This window comes from Heloderma suspectum, chromosome 2, assembly GCF_057233095.1.
Source record: "Heloderma suspectum isolate Gila_16-S chromosome 2, 16-S_ref, whole genome shotgun sequence".
NCBI classification, from domain to species: Eukaryota; Metazoa; Chordata; class Lepidosauria; order Squamata; family Helodermatidae; genus Heloderma; species Heloderma suspectum.
Window position 1 is genome coordinate 230,085,536 of NC_139459.1, and position 17,290 is coordinate 230,102,825.

The 17,290-nt window shown below is 43.9% G+C and overlaps 1 protein-coding gene across 2 annotated transcripts in view; it reads left to right on the plus strand.

Annotated features, from left to right (window-relative positions):
• PIK3R6 (phosphoinositide-3-kinase regulatory subunit 6) overlaps positions 1-17,290 on the plus strand; it is a 55,640-nt gene that overhangs the window by 19,096 nt on the left and 19,254 nt on the right. For both annotated transcript variants that reach the window (XM_084838372.1, XM_084838373.1), the window contains exons 2-13: positions 410-487; positions 960-1,157; positions 1,628-1,757; positions 3,053-3,136; positions 5,006-5,097; positions 5,994-6,062; positions 7,894-8,026; positions 10,747-10,816; positions 11,675-11,858; positions 13,964-14,108; positions 15,220-15,312; positions 16,827-17,286. In XM_084838372.1, coding sequence (XP_084694498.1) covers positions 1,745-1,757; positions 3,053-3,136; positions 5,006-5,097; positions 5,994-6,062; positions 7,894-8,026; positions 10,747-10,816; positions 11,675-11,858; positions 13,964-14,108; positions 15,220-15,312; positions 16,827-17,286 — 1,343 coding nt within the window. In that variant the 5' untranslated portion in view covers positions 410-487; positions 960-1,157; positions 1,628-1,744. The remainder of the gene's footprint in view (positions 1-409; positions 488-959; positions 1,158-1,627; positions 1,758-3,052; positions 3,137-5,005; positions 5,098-5,993; positions 6,063-7,893; positions 8,027-10,746; positions 10,817-11,674; positions 11,859-13,963; positions 14,109-15,219; positions 15,313-16,826; positions 17,287-17,290) is intronic.

Consider the following 17,290-nt stretch of genomic DNA (forward strand, 5'->3'; position numbering starts at 1 on the left):
TCTTTAAGATGCCACAGGACACTGTTGTTTTTGCTGCGACAGCCTAATGCAGCTGCCCCTCTAGAAATTGTCTTCCATCCACGTGCCTGTTACGGGAATGTACCTCTCATACATGCACCTGTATGCAAGGGGGTGGGCGGGGGGCTAGCATACATTGGAACAACCACTGGTGTGAATCCACCCACATTTCTGTTTTAAACATATGGTTTTTATATTATGTTTCACTATGCTAACATATTCTACGGTTTTAAGTTTTGTCTTGTGAACCGCCCAGAGAGCTTCGGTTAATGGGCTGTATAGAAATGTAATTAATTAATTAATTAATTAAAGAACCAAGCCGATGAAGCCTGCACTTCCAGTTCAGCTGTGGAGGGGAAACTGATGCCGTATCTCTGGTTCTTCTTGCTAGGTTCACTGCGGAGTGAGTTCTGGAGGATGACTGCAGGGATGTCTTGAGTGCAGCCCAGCCCACGTGCTCAGGGAAAAGGCAAGTCTCCTGTAGTGCTATGCAATTACCAGACTGGAGAGGCATGTTACAAGGTTGGCTTTGCTCTAATGCTCATGGGCCAGTGGTGCTGGGAGATCACCTGGAAACTGGACGGAATGCATAGGGAACCTGGGGCACTCAGGACATGCAAAAGTGGGTGAAGCAATTGACATGATCTGGCCACCTCTGGCAGGATGCCTGTGCATCTGCTGCTCCCGACACGCTTCTGTATTAAAATGAGCAGCGAGCGCCCGTGAGAGAAAAGCGCTTCCTCGCTGCTGCTCCCGCCTCAGGAGATCACTTTGAAGATAAGAATGTGATCAGGATGAGCGTACAGATGAAAAGAGCCGGCCGAGTTTGACTGGCTTTATTTTTCCAGCAGGGGAAATAAAGGTGGTAGAAGGTGGGCAGTTTGTGCATGGGGAGGAGGAACCTATGCAATCCACTCTCTCATTCTTTCAAATATTTGCAGGGATTGGCTGGTACTGGCGAGGCAGGTAAAGCAAGTTTGTCTTGGGCGTCTTCTCCCATGAGGGAGATTGGCAAGTTCAGAAGGAATCTGGCAGCAGCATCCCAGCAGACAGCCTCAGGTGTGGTGATAGGTTGCTGTTTTGTTGCTGCCTGCTGCCCATGACTCTTCATTTTCCTCATGCACAGTGTAGCATACTGGGTAAGTGGGACCTTCCTTGTTTCCTGCAGAGTCACTGACTTTTTGTCCAGAGCCTTGTCTGGCATGTTTTCTGGGGCTGGCCATTCACAAAGAGATTTCCTCTGCTGTCCTGGGTGCCATTTGTGTGAAAAGGTGGGATATAAATTTAACAAACAAACATGTTAAGCTGAGGATAAACCTGGTGGGTCCTGTGGAGGGAGGGAATTGGCCCCTGGCAGGTTGTCCAGCCCTGCCCTACAAGTAGTAGTCTGGCCAGTATCCTTGACAACCATCCCCTCTAGCATTCTAAATGCCAATACTTTGTGGCAGCAATAGCTAGCTTTTCAGGATTCCGTGCCTGTGAAAACCAAAACTGTGGAAACCAAACCACTCCCTTCCCTGTATTCTCAGGTGTTTCAGTGGTAGGTCCCAGGTAACTAACATGGATTTTAAGTACCTCCCCCACCCCCAACTGCCACCTTGTTTTACAGAAGCAGTAGAGGATACGAGGCCATGCTGAGTGAAACTGAGCCCTCTGGTCACCTGGTCCTCCAAGAAGTACTGATACAGAGAAAGTCACAACTATCTGCTGTGACCTCTGCCCAACCATGGAGAACCCAGGTTTGTGTTTGCTATTAAAGCATGAGATGTCTAGGTGGGAGGAATGCAGTGTCTTCAATTTCCCTTCCACCACCACCACTACGCATCTGAGCAAAAGAGAGAATAAAAGTTAGAGGGGTAGCATCATCATCATCTATTTTACGGTCAGAGACCCATTAAAACCACAAAAATCATAATAATTAAAACATAGAAATATAAGCATTGAACACAAGAGAAAGAAGAATAAAGCATAATCATTAAAACATACACATATTAAAATATATAAATATATTTAAAACAAAATGTGATACAAAAGTTAAAACATGAGATATAAAATGGGAGTTACCATTAAGATAAAGAAATCGTCTTACGAGATCTTTGGACAAAAAAAGGAACTTAGCCACTAGCTCTGTTGTTGATTTGTTTATATGAGCCAAATAAACTTCCCAATAACATAGGGGTAGCTGTGTTAGTAGTCTGATACAGAAAACCCGCAAGGAAGGAGTCTCTTGGTACCTGAAAGATTAACAGGTTTATTGCGGTCACGAAGAGTCGGACACGACTGAACGACTGAACAACAACAACAAAGCCTTTGTGGACTAGAGCCCACTTCATCCGATGGAATCTTTTCATGGCAATACTGGTGGCAAAATGGAAGAAAGGCAGGATATACATGCACCAAAACAAAACGAATAGAGTGATATTGTTCCAACAAAGGAAACATACATGATTAGACTGTGGATAACTGGAGTGAGCCCACATTGCCAGGGTCCTGTATCCCACCCTCAGTAAAAGTGTAACACTAGTGATATCTCCCCTTCCTTTATCAACTGTGTGAACATTTCCAGAGGAATAAAGGATGAACCTTTTATCTTCTTGCAGCAAATGTATTGCTCTGTTTACACACTCTTGTACAAGGGGTTAATATCAGAGGTGTAGTAACAATAGTGGTAACTGGTTATATACATTATATATAACCATATATATAATGGTTATATTATGTTATATACCATGTATATAACATAATAGAATGCTGTTCTATTACCACTGGAGGTATGGGGGCACCTTTTGATTGAGGAAAGTCTCCTTGACACATAGCAACAGATATCTGTTGGTCATAATTTCAGTAGTGTTTGGGCATGTAAATGATCCAAGCAGGAGCTGACAACGTTAGTGGCATACCATTGTAGGTATCCCTCTGTTGATGGGAGTAGTGTGTGTATATGAGCCCCAAAGGCCAGGTTTGTGAGTTACTCTGAATGGGAAGACACTGAATCACCTTAACTCCACACATTGTGTTTCTCTCCTGCTTCAAGAGGTTGAGTCAGACTTTCTGCGAAGCGTGCATGCCCTTCTCCGGGAACTTGATGGCCACCATCCAGCCTTCCAGAGTGAGAGAGGTAAGGCCCGTGGCCACTGTGATCCAAATGATGACTCAGTTCCTGAGAGTTTTTGATGTGAGCCCTAGAACTCTATCCCCACAGCAAGCTAGAGCAGAGGAGCGTTTGACTCTCCATGCCTCGCTAGTGCTGGCATTCCCCAGACATCCGGTTTTGTCTTGTTATTTAATCACACAGAGGTCTATGAATGGGTACCTGGCCTGATTCCGGAGGTCATGACTTTGCCAATGAAATTCTTCTCCTTACTGGAAACAAATGTACAGATAAGGAGCCATAGCTCAGTGATAAAGAATATGCTTTGCAAGTATGAAGGCCCCCATGCCGAATTTCTAGTGTCTCCAGTTAAGATAATTCAGGCAGGAAGACAATGGGAAGACTTTTGCCAGAAAGAGAGGAGAGCTGCCAATTGGGCTAAACCAGGGGCAGGCAATGGTTTCTTGATTTTTGTTTGTCCCATGGGGACATTTGGTGATTTGAGAAACTGTCCTGGGCATGAGCACAAAATGGCTGTCATGGGAGGGGTGGCAACTCACAAAGGACAAGTAACCTGCTCAAACAATTGAGTACAAGGCAGAGGTGGGGTCTGAGTCCCAACACACAAAACACCTCTCATGAATCCACACTTTTCAGTACCAAAAGAAACCTATTTGACAGAAGACAAGCTCTTTTTCTCTCCATCCCCTTTGCCAGCCACTTATTTTCCCTTATCTCTTTTTCTCCCTCACTGGCCCATACACTCTCATTCTCTCACCTGGCTCACCACCCGTAGATGCACTCACACACACTCACACACTATGAATGCATACGTGCATGTCCACACATCCCTCCCTTCTGCTCCTCACTCCAAGCACATGAAAAATCATATTCACGCTTTTACAGGATCTCTCCAAACTCCCCCTAAAAGCCTTTTCTGTCCCTCTCTGTTTCTCACACACATGCAGCCCCATCCATTGAGACATACAAGCACACAACTTTCCCCAACCCTCCAGGTTGCTCCCAGCTGGCTTCCCCAGTTCTTACTGGCTTCCTTCTGCTTTCTCTCCCTCTCTCACTGGCTTTCTGCTGGCCTCCCTCCCTCAGGACAAAGTAAGCCTTTGGGGTGGGGAAATGGGTTTTTTTTTTCTTCCAATTTTTTCCATCCCCCCCCCCCCTGCTTTTATATCTCTAATTACTCCTTTGCTATTTTCGGTCTCTCTGTTATATTGGCACCTGTATGATGGGGTCATCTTTATGCCATGGCCTGTCAGTGGTGTTAGAACTATTGCCTTGGTCAACTTGAAGTGCTGAACTTTAAATGGACGTAACTGCAGTGTTTTGTTTGGATTCTCTTACCATGCTGTAACACTGCTTCTATGAGACACCTGCTCCAGGATAGAAATAGAGATCCTCAGTACAGAAGGCCTCAAGTAACCACTAATGTTATAGGAGCTAGCTTGGTTGATTGTGCTTGAGCAAGTCAGATTATTTTGCATGGGTGAGCCCTCTGGCACAGCTGTCAGATATACTGAAGCATGCCTCACAATCCTGATTGAAGAGCTTCTCCTGTCGGTAGTGCAGCCTGCTTTTCCTCCCCATCCTCCACCCTAAATGCAAGGTTCCACTCCCTCTCTCTTGTGGATGGAGGCTGTAGCTCAGTAGTTACAGGACCTGCTTGGCATGCAGACGGTCCCAGGTTCAGTCCCCAGCATCTGCAGGTAAGGCCTGAAAGACTCCTGCCTGAAACCCTGAATTGCTGCTGCCAGTCAGTGTTGACAATACTGGGCTAGATAGACCAATGGTCTGACACAGTACAAGGCAGCTTCCTGTGTTCCTAAGATTCCTGACTTGATGGATGAAACCTTGACAGCTGCTTTGGCTTTGGTCTCACAGGGATGCTGCGATGGACCTTGCACAGGAAAATTGACAGGAATCCCAGTAATGGAGCCCTCTTGATCAAAATCTTGGTGAAAGAACTGGAAAGGGTAAGAATGAACCACAGAAAGAAACCAAGGGGTTGGAAGAAGTCTCGGCAGCACAAAGGTACCCTTTCTCATGACTATGAATCCATAGTTCAATGCTCAGCCTTGTTCTGCTGGTTTCAAAGAGGCATCAGGCTGGCTTTGGGCCCACTTCTTTGGGCATCATGGCTATATATGAAAAAGTCAACCGCATTGTCTTGGACTGCACTGCAACCCACACACGCAGATATTCTTTCTACAAGCTCCATCCATCCAAACTCAGTGCAGGCCCTAGCACTGTCTTTGACATCTACGACAAGCAGCCTGTTTTCCTTTGTTTTCAATACGTTTAGAATAGCACAGAGTGACTGAACATCACAGGCCTCAGAAACAAGTTCTGATAAATGTCATTTATTATTTCTCCAAATAATGTTTAGACTGCTCTTGAAATCAAAAGGTGCAATCCTATGCATGTTTAGACGGAAAAAAGGCCTACAACTCCTAGCTGGGAGTTGTAGGCCTTTTTTCCTGTCTAAACATGCATAGGATTGCACCCTAAGTCTCTCAAACATAAGTGATGATGTCAAGGCACATTGCTTTGGCCATGTATCCATCCGTCCAGAGTGCAGTCACAGCCTAGAACAATAATTTCCTCTTGTCTGCCATGGCTTGAGTCTTGCAGTACCACCCATTCATCTCCTCAAGTGGAAAAGAGAGTACATGTTGCTTGTCAGACCTCTGTTCAGTACTGAGTATTATACTGTGTTGCTGTATTGGACCTGTACTGGGACTGGTGCTTTTTAACTTATTCATAAATGATCTGGAACTAGGAGAATGTTAGTGAGGTGGCCAAATTTGCCAATGACACCAAATTATCCCTTCTATAGAAAATCTTGAACATAACCATTTGCTTTCTCCAGGCAGAAAGATGCAACTATCGGCAATACATCATCCCCTTGCTTCACACACTGATGTACACACTGATAAAGGTGAGGACCATGTTTTATGGGGCTATATCATCCTGGGAATTCAGTGCTGGGGTGGATGGGTCAGGGTGTGCCATGGCCAATCACCATGGATACTGCCAGGTCTTAGTTTTTCAGTGAGTGTTCAGCCTTGGAGTCTATTTTGAATGCCAGGAACATGTAAAGGAGCTCTTTGTTCTTTCTTTAGTCCCCACATGCAGCGCAGGGTGGGGATTTAAAGAAAAAAGTGGCTGGGCGGGAAAGTTTACCCCCACCATCCACATGTGATGGTCCTGAGCTGGATCAAGGCCCCACATGCTTATACTAAAATATATAAAAACTTTACGATCACCTACATGGTATGCATTTAATGTTGTGTGTCGTTTAGCCCATAGTGTGCTTGCGTTTATAAACACAGATAACAGAGTGAAATGTATTCATGAATGGCCATGCTTCCTTCTGCTGCTCCATTCATAGTTTATAAAGAATTGATTCATGATGTCCTTAAAAATCAATAGTAAGAAAAGAACAACAACGCTGTTTTGGAATCCAGATGAGAAATAGTCTGCTTATAAGCAGAGATTCTATCACACTACAGTATGCTGTCTGCATGTGTACACCATCCATAATTCATGTGTTAATAACAGCAGGGAACATAAAGCATGTCTAGCATGAAGAAAAGTCCAGAGCAGAGACATCAGCGATTTACTGTATATAGAAAGGAAAAAATAATCTATGCCCTCTCCATATTTGGGAATCTGAAGAAAAAGGGATGGGGGTAAAGTTGAAATGGGGGGATTGTCACTTCCCACATAGGCCCAGTGGTAGTGCATTAAAAAGGTTCCAGAACTCAAGCCTGTTTGGAACTCTGCACATGATCAGAAGCACATGACTCAAGGCTGAGCACTGCTGTTCAAATATTATCTGGAGGTACACCTGTGTAAGTCATTTAAGCTCTGAATGGGCTGCTGCTCTTCCTTGATGCCCTCTGTCTTTCACACTTACCGAGAAATATAATAAAAATAAGTCTCCAGAGCTGGAAAGAGACAAACTACTTGATGTGGCCATTAAGAGTACTGGGCCCATGTCCCAGAGAAGGGGAAGATTCAGAATGCTTTTTAGACTGGGTCTACTGCAAACACTTGGTTGGCCAAGGGACAAGGATCTGTGGGCATGGCTGTTTGTCCTGCCATCTCCCCACTTCAGCTTGAATTCTTGTTGCATACTTGTCCACAGTGCAGCATGCATGCCACAACTCCTCCAGGGTTTTGGGTAGGTCCCCTGTTCATTCAGCTTCCTAGTTTTGTCATTAGATTCTGCAGCCTAAGATCTCTAAGACAGAGGAAGAGCATTTGTATTTGTCCACGCTGTTATTAAATAGCTCTGGATATTTAAGTCTCAAGCTAGCTGCTTTTTCACCCACAGGAGAGGAGAAATACAAGGAAGCATGGGGTATCTTAGCCACTGCTTTCTTTTCACATATCTCTTACGATAATTTAAGATTCCTGGAGACAATGGAAATAGGCTGCTAAATAAAGCAAACAAAGTAACAGGCGCATTTATCCTGCAAAGCTACTCTCTTCAAAACGAAACCTACAGATCTTGATCAAATAATGTTATTAGTTATCCAATAATTAATTTACTCTGTTCAGTTGGAGTGCTGAATCCAGATTCATTCCAACAGCAGGTGTGAATAGGCTCAATTACCAAGAGGAATTATTCCATTGATTTCAGGGGTGAATTTGGCTGCTGGCCTTCAGCGCTGTTGTAGATTCTTCTAGAACTTTCCTCTGGACTTGAAGTCCCCTAATAAGTTATTTCTGCTGAGACATTTCCTCTCCCTTTGCTGCTCCAGGCACCCTGCATTCCTGATGATCTGTATGAAAGAGTGTATGACTTATGCAAGAAGTTATTCACTCTGCCCAAACCTTACTGCACCATTGGCCTGGACTACGCTCGGCAACTAAAACTGGAACGGACAATACCAGGTGTGCAGTATTCCATATTCCTTTTGGTTTGATTTATTCATTTCTTCACTGCCTAAGGAACATGGGAGAGATTATCCAGGTGCTGCACCTTTAAGGTCTGTCTTAGAAGCTGTGCCGGTGCCTGTCTCCCATCCTGGCCGAGCAGATTTTAAAAATTCATATTAGGGCAACAGGGGGCAAAATGCGGGGTATCATAGAATCACAGAATAATAGGAAGGGGCCTACAAGACCATCGAGTCCAACCCCAGACCATCGAGTCTTTCTCCCCTCCCTCCCTAATAAATCATAACAAAGGTCACATCCAAACAGCAGACTCCTTCTTAAACCAACTGCTGTAGCACAGAGATGAGCACATCTCAGGCTTCCTGCTTCTTCTTTTTTTTAACTAGAACCCCCAAATCCACCAAGAGAGCTAGAGGAGCAACACACATGCACCTAGCATTAAAGAACAGGGTGTCTCCGAGAGCACATTCTGAGCCTAGGAATTTGTTTTCAGTATCAGAACTGAACTGAGTTCAGTCCTTTCACTCCGAAGTCCACACCTTCATTTTAGCAGCCTAATTTAGGGGTGGGGGGGGGTGGGGAATGGTATTGTTGTTACTATTGTTGAACCATGGGGAGTCAGAAACCCTTGCTGATCCGCTGCAAGTCACCCAGAGATCTACCCCTAGATCCCAATCTACTTTCAGCCCAGCCCTGCTGTAGCACAGAAGTAGAGGAATGGACAATGTCACAGCTAAAGGGCAAGTATTTCTCTTGGGACATACCTGTGTGCACTGCAGAAAGCCAGCCAAGCAAACGACATGGCTTGTGCTGACCATGCTGGTCAGCTAAGATCAGTTCCAATTTTGTGCCCCTCGTGGGAAAGAGGCATCGCCCTTCCCCAGCAGGAGTGCTCCACTTGCTTGCTTCTGTTACATGATCTTTAATTTACCTTTTCTAGTGGGCACCAGAATGTGGGGAGAGCAGTGAGAATGGGGGATCAGGGATCAGGCTGGATCTGGGCTTGTAGGTCCTGCAAATGTCTATGGACCATGGGAAGTTCTCTGACCTGGCCAGAACTGGCCATGTCAACTGTGTGGAGGTCCTGGATGCTCTGAAATGGAGCTTCTGGCTCCCTAAACCAGAATCATTTGGATGTGCTTTTCTTCAAGGGAAATTCAGAGCCATTTTGTACATGACAAATTTCCTACATGGGTATCTGTTTTGTTGTAATACATTTACTTGTGCACCATTCTATATTTTAACAAATCACACATGTCTACTTCCCATACATTCATTGGTGGGAAGCTCCAACTGGAGGCGGATTACCCTCCAGCATGTACATGAAGTAAAGTAGACATACATGCATGCTTCATATGTAGGAAATTTGTCTTGTGTGAAGTGAGTGTCTGTATAAGTAGAAGAACCAATTTTGGGGCTAGCCCAACCATTTTGGGGGTACCATTACACTGTTACTCATTTTTATTTATTATATTTGTTATTTATATATATATTATATTTGTACCACTGAGTGGTGGTGGGGTGCCATTTTGGATTTTCTGTCACACGCATCAAAAGTATCTCTGGCCAAATATTAGGACGTATTCTCCTATTTGTCAGCTAGGACCTGCTGCTGATTCATTTCTGGAGGAAATAAAAGGAAGCAGAATGCTTGAATGAATGATTGTTCACACTTTCCAAGTCAGTGATTGGCCCTTCGTCACAAAATGTTGCTTCCATTATTTTGTTAGAGTGCTCAAAAAAGAACTGTTCATTCAAGAAAGGCAACCTGCAACTGTGCATTCAAGAAATACAACCTGCATTTATTTTAGCATAGACTGCATGAAAGATGTGTAAAAACAGCCCTTTGGCATGTTTCTCCACGCAAAGGCCTACAGTCAGGTACACTGACCAAATTATGAATGAACAACTTTGCACTTCATTGCCCCAAAGTAGATAATTACAGTTCATTATCAGGTGTCAAGATCAAGTAACAAGATACGGCATCTCAATGTATTTGATTTCCCTGACCATCTCCATCTCATGTATTTGAGTTACATGATTATCTCTGGACCTTGCTTCAAGAAGGCTTCATTAAGAACAGTAAGGCAAATACTCCAAAATTCTTTCCATTTGAAGCCATTTCAAATATTTGTGGATTTCCTACTTCCATAACAGCCTTCACCAGGTTGGAGAAGGCTGATGTCGTATGTCATTGGCTTCAATAAAAGTGCTATTCATGGAGGAAATTCATAAAGTGGCCTTTGGGGCCAGTTTAGCTATGTTGAACTTGTTAATGAACACTTCTGCATGGTTATGGAGATGATAGCTATGTGGAATATTATGATTTGGATCATAATGTCACGTTTTCATGCTAGCACAGCCAGGGATATGTGGTGCTGCTGCAAATTTGTGATTCAGAGGATTTTCCTGGGAAGTATCTCTATAAGTTTATTTGGATTTGCCATCATGTGGAGGTGTTTCCAGCAACTTCTCTATTGCTGTTGAAACACATCTGTGGACTGTTCCTTTTGTACCTTGGTGGCTTTTGTTAGGTCTGCTTTAGAGATTACTTTTCCATAGTCATGCTCTACAGCAGCTGGCATTCTCAGTTCTGGACTTGATTTCCTTTTAAACCTACATTATGATAGCAGTAGCTATTGTTCAGTAAGCGACAGCAGTCAGATGGCAGACCTTTAAATTATGATAGCTATATGTGTGTTTATTTTGTACATTAGGAGTATTGTACCAAAGACTGGTCTCTGCAGAGCAAAGTCTCAAGAATAACTCATTCCCTTATCAGGAAAAGTAAGTATTGGGCTTCCAACCTGCCTGCCTTTTAAATGTACCTGTTTAATTCTGCATTGAAATGTGCCGGTCTGTTACATCCTGAAATTAGCATTTCATATTACTGGGCAGAGAACTTGGAAACTATGTACAGAGTAGAAGAGCAGTGCATGGTCAAAACTTCATGCAACTTCATGAAGAGACTTTAATATCCATCATGTTGTATGTTGCACATCATGTATGATGCACATCATGTATCATGTATGCTGCACATCATGATAAATATGGACATTCATTTTGACCACATCTGTGTGGCAAAGATGTTGCACTAAGAATTTGTCTGATTTCTGGCCTTTAACTATCATGCCTCAAAGGATGTGGCTTCCGATTGCTAGAATCTAGAGGGCTGTGCAGTAGGCTCACTTAAAGGAATCCACTGGTGTTGCCTCTAAATGGCTGGAATAATCTCAGCTCTCCGCATCGTAATTGCTGCAGGAAATGCCAGTGTTATACCAGTGTTTCCTGCAGCAGAGGCATAAGATGTGGACGTCATACACGCATGTCTGCCCAATAAAAAACAACACGTATGAGCATCAGGGAGTCCTAGCCCAAAGAGGGTTCCAAGATGCACACATGTGTAGAGGTATGTACATGTGTATGATTTTACAGGTACAGTGTTACATGTTTGCTTCAATCTGACACCAGTGCAATCATAGTGTACAGAGCTACCCTTGCTCTGATTTCCCTGAGTTAACCAGAGTTCTGCTGCAAGATGGACATACAGCTTTTCTTCCAGGGCTATGTTTTGCCCAGTGCATACATTCTTCTCAGTTAATCATTTCTACTTAGGTCACATATATGAACTCTTTGTTTCCTCAGGGTTTTCATGTTTGCTGCTCCAGATTTGCTCTCTGAAGCTGTGTGCCAGGCGCTCATTGATGAAATCAGGGCTGCTCAGACGTTCCAGAGTGCCAGGTCATGCATGCTGTATGTGATAGAACATGCCTTCCAAACTGTGTTAAAGGAACGCTGTGATGTTACGAGCTTGCATGGCCTTCTTCAGGTATTGTCGAGAGATCAGGAACTGTTGTGACAAGTTGGGTTTCTCAGATTTTGTCTGGTCACTTGATAAATGGTTAAGGGTGCAATTCTATATGCATGTTTAGATAGAAAAAAGTCCTACAACAGTTTTAGGACTTTTTTTCTGTCTAAACATGCATGGGATTGTGGCCTAACTGAACTAAGTGTAGTTCATCTTTTTGGCATCAGGCATTTGGACATTAGTTATGGCCCAATTGTTGTGGGATGCTTTTGTGGTGTTCATTCTAGGCTGTGAGAGGAGGTGGGAAGATGTTGTGTATTGTACTATTTTTAGATTATGTTTTTATGGTGTTCATTTTGTAGTACTGCACAGATTATGGTTTATATTGATGTTGGGTTTTTTCTCTCTGTTATATTCATTATGGATTTCTGTATTTGTGTATGTAAGTCAGTTTGAGACTGCTTTTTGTGGTAGAAAGAGACACATTATTATTATTATTATTAACAACGACAACAACATCAACAGTAACAACAATAATTATAAAATATGACATATGAAACAGCAGTTCCAGGCAAATTGTTATAGAGAAATGGAGACATTCCTGGTCACTTGCCTCCTAGCTGGAGGGCAGTATCTGTACTGGCTTCCATTATACAGTCACTCCATAAACAACTAGGCCTTGGATTGGGGAGGGATGTGTGAGTGCTGCTCAGTGTTGCCACAGAGATGTTAGGAAAATGAACTTCTTGTATGCTTAGGGACTTCTCCCTATCCTGTCCCATTTGGCATATATGTAAATACAGAAATATAGATGGTGATAAGATACCTTTTTCTGTATAAAAAAAAGTTGCATTGGGGGATGGAAACAAATTAATCTTACAGGCAAATGGCTGATACTTGTAGTTTTGTTAGTTTTCCTGAAAATATACAAGCCCAGCTAGAGGCTTTGTTGCTACTCAGCCTCTGAGATTTGGTATATTACCCTGAGACAGCCATTCCCCAACCTGGGGTTGCTGGGAGTTGTAATCTAATACATCTGGAAGGGCGGCACCAGGTTGGGAAAGCTGCTCTAGACTTTCTGAAACTAAAAATGATTGTGATAAAAGATGGACGGCATCATAAACAATTCTAGGTTGTAATCCTATACCCATTCACCTGGAAGCAAGCCACTGAGTGACATTTTTGTGAATGGAGCATTTTATAACTTTATTTTTATAACTTTATATTTATATAGAATGTTCTAGTATACAGAGAACAAAGGCTCTGAACATAGACTGAACATAACCTGAAAATTTTAAAGAAAACAGTTAAAGAAAGTAGTTAGGATGCATAGACTACAGAATTGCAGAACTTCCAAATAATAATAATTTTCTCTTAGAAGATCAGCAAGATCTAATGATTTGGGTGTGGGATTTGATCTGCTTTGTATGATTGACAAACCTGTAAAATGGATACGACATTGCATAGAATGGGCAGTATCCAATTCAACACTACCGCTAATGTAAATTATGTCGTGCTAGCGTAAGCAACTTCTAGCACAACACCAGTAGCGTTTGCTAGATCAACAGGTTCCCCCAGAATCCCTGTTGTGGCAGCCAGTGCAATTGGCATTGCTCTACAGGTCAATATAATTTACTTAAGTGGTAGTGTTGAACTGGATACTGCCCAATATTTCAAATTTCAGGTTTTCACGAATGTTCCTGCTTTTGCATGAAGGTTTTAACCCCCCACCCCCTTATCCTGAAGGAAGTTGTCTATTGGTATTTTAACAGGATTTGTTGGGGGTATGGGTGGGGACAGAGGCAGCATACGAAACAGAATGGAAACATTACTTCCCAAGTCATAAAAGGCAAGGTTTTAAAAAGAAACATTTCAAATGAAGCAAACAAATCAAGTTTTAAAATTATTATGAGGAGCCTGATAGCTGTGCTGTCTGGTGTTGCAAGTTCACAAGCTTGTGTTCATACCTGCCCAGTGGGAAAGCTGAATATTGCGAAAACAACAGAAGGGCAGGATCTAAATTTGCTTGCTTGTAAATAAATATATAACTAATAAGAAAATGGGTTTTGCAGCCTATGAACTCCATCCCAGCAATTATTAATATTGACTCCTTCTCCCTGTGACAGGGAAAGCCATTAGATGTGACTGAGCACTACTTTCAGCAAGTAATGGCAGCCGTTGAACATGCAGGAAGAGAGAGTGCAGAGTACAGTCAATATGTGGAGGAACTGGGGAAAATCTACAGTACATTGCTAAGTGCTTCAGAGAAAGGTAAGTGTAGCCCTAAGAGACTGGGATGAAAAGAGGCCTCCAAGTTTTTCCTGGCATTGACTCCTAGGCACCTCTGGTGCTCTCTGTTGTGGGCTTAACTTCTCACAGCACCTGCAGCGGTGCGTGTGGGCTTTCGCTTCTGTCTTGGAAAAAAAAAGCAATGCACCATTTCATGGGGACATTGGTGCGGGTGCTGAGGGATGGGAACTGAACTATGTAACCAAAGGCTCACATCTTAGTTCTGTGCCCTGTTCAGAACTGACCCCTTGTACAGGCTTTTTGCAGGCTTTGGCCCCCAAAAGGACCAACCTCAAAGCCAGTTATGAGAAGGATGGAAGTTGTATGGCTCTTTGGAGCAGCCTTCCCGAACCTGGTTCCTTCCAGATATTCTTGGACTACAACTCTCAGCATTCCTTACCTTTGGCCATGCTGGCTGGGGCTGATGGGAGTTGAAGTCCAAAGCATCCGGAGGAAAACAGGTTGGGGAAGGCTGCTTGAAGGAATGTGCCCCTGCACCGGCACAGTGCAAAGTATAAATTGGGTACACGCTCATAGTACAAGGTGATGTGTGTGTATACACACACACACGCGCACACTCCTGTTCCCAAATCAATAAAGGGGAGGAATCCTGTGTTTCCTACAAATACTTTAAGTGTGGGATATCATTGCTCTCCTATGCTAATGTCACATGACGGCACTTTTAAATGTTAATTATTGGCCAGCAGGAAGCTGTGCTAAACAAAGCTTACATTTTTTTCAGCATGAAAAGATACCAGAAGTTGCATTTCTGACGAACACATGTATTTTTCTGACTGTCTGAAACTGCTGTTGCTCATGGCCCTAAAGAAGCTGCTCATTTGCCACTTATTAGCCCCTGGCTAACTGGTCCACATTTTTCTACATTAATTCCATTAGAAGGGGCTAGATGTGAGGCTCTTCATTGGCCAATGCAATGCCAATGAACAACGGTGTCTCCCAAAATGTATGCTCACTTTCACATCTCCTATATGTCTCCCTCTAGTGTAGTACTATATCTCTGCTTTTGTTTGGCTAGCCTGCACTGAACACCCCAAAATGGGTAGATAAACAACAAGTTCTCCGTGTCCTACAGGTGTGCAGAAGCCTGCAGTAGAAAGAAATCCGGGCATTCCTTTACCCAATCCTAACATCAGCTTCCACTTGTGGAGAGATGAAGACCAGCTTTGTGAGTGCCTGCATTCTGACATGGATTATGGCCTACAGCCAACAAGCAGAAAAGCAAACTTTCCCATATCACCTGGGAGGAGCTATTAATCTTTTTGACTCTGTGACTGAGAAGCAGTGCAGGTTTATTCCAGGGATGCAGAGTCCTTGTAGGCACTAGGAGACACCACAGGCAAAATGTAGGACTTCCTTCTGTCTAAACATGCATAGGATTGCACCCTTATTGTATTTTAATTATTTTATTGTACACCATTATTGTACCAAAAACAGCTCATCAGTTTTAAAAACCAACCCCCCCTCCTTTACGCATAGGGCCAAACTACCTGTTTCCTATTGTAAGTCTTTAAACTAAAAGTGTGCTTAAACTGGCGATTTTTATTTTAAGAAAAAGCAGCCATAGGGCCCCAGTACAAAAAGTGCTCCCAGTCTGGCTCAGGGCCCCACGCTGGTGTCTTTCCAAAAATCCTCCCTGGTTGTCCTCAGAGGCTCTGTTTACTGCAAATAACACCTTTGGGGGCAAGTAGCAGCTGGGGATTGATATTCAGAAGGAAACCACTGTGTGACCTTGATACAGATTGGAAGCATGTTTTAGATTGAGACACCATGGCTGCTGTTTCTTCATATTAAAAGTGGCCAGTGTAAGCACCCTTGTAAAAAAAAAAGTGTGCTTATCATAACATGTAGTTTGGCCCATAGAAAAATTAGCCTTTCAAGGAGAACAGTAAACTAGAAATCTTCCCCCTGACATGCTACCTTTCTATATGCAGGGAGTTCTTTATTTTTCAAAGATATTTGAAGATATTAAACATGGAATTGCCTGCCTGCCTGCCTGCATTGTGAAGTTGTACAGTCTCAGAAGGCGGGGGGGGGGGGGTAATGTGTTTTTCCCTCTGAACATTTTGATTAGCTCTAACCATCTGAAGGAAAAGGTTATGAATCAATAAGATGGTATTTTTGTGTCAGGAGCTTGCCTGCCTGTATTATATTAACGTACGTTGCATATGTGCACCAAGTACACAATAATCTGGCCAGTGATGGCTGCAGGTCTTGAAGGGCGCTTGAGCAAGACACCCTCCATGAGCCCCCTCCCTCAGTGAGTCCACCTTCTCTCCACCATTGTCACCAGCTGCTCTCGCTCCTCTTCTTTCCCATCATTGCTACCACCTGCTTGCTTGACAGGCAGAGAGCCAGAGAGCAAGGAGGCAGTGGCATCTCCTGCTCCTCTCTCTCACCACCACCGTTGCCTGGGCCAGAGCATGAGGCAGGTGAAAAAGCAGGTTGCAGTGGTGAAGAGGAGCAAATCCTGGGGGCGCTTGTCAGTGGGCCCCTGCTGGAGTATGGGCCCTCAGCAGGTGCCCAACCAGGCCTACCCTTGATGCCAGCCCTGAGTCTGGCCTGGGGACGTGGACAAAAACTACATCACTGAATCATTGGCCCAATGCCACATCATGTCGTGCTGGGCTTCAAGCTTTGGGATGGTCTTCTTGAAACCTCATGGCTGTCTCCTCATTTCAGGGAAGGAGCTGGTGCTGTTCCTCCGTTCACCAAGTCAGTCCTGTGAACAGGATTCTCTGAGTCCAGAACTGAATAGCTTTGAGTTTCAAGACATGATGCCAGACTATGACTGCTTTGAGCAGACACGTTTCTCGGTGCTTTCCACCGACAGTGGAATTGAGCGGGACCTGCCCACTCCGGGGGATGACATTCCATCTTCCTGCACCATGGAGGCTGAGCACTCCCGGTTGCAGAGGAAGGGCTGCATGAAGAAGAGGGCTTCCTCACTGGATAACATCGCCTTCCTTCAGAGTGGCTGCAGTGGGCAAGGTGCAAAGCCCACTGGGAAGCTGCACCGGAAATCTGGTGGCAGCACCATGGAACCAATGGCGCCGATGAAAAGACTGCACACGGCTCGTGTCTTGGTGCTGGGTGATGACAGAGTTTTGGGGCGCCTCGCCCAAGCCTATTACTCCTTGAGGTAA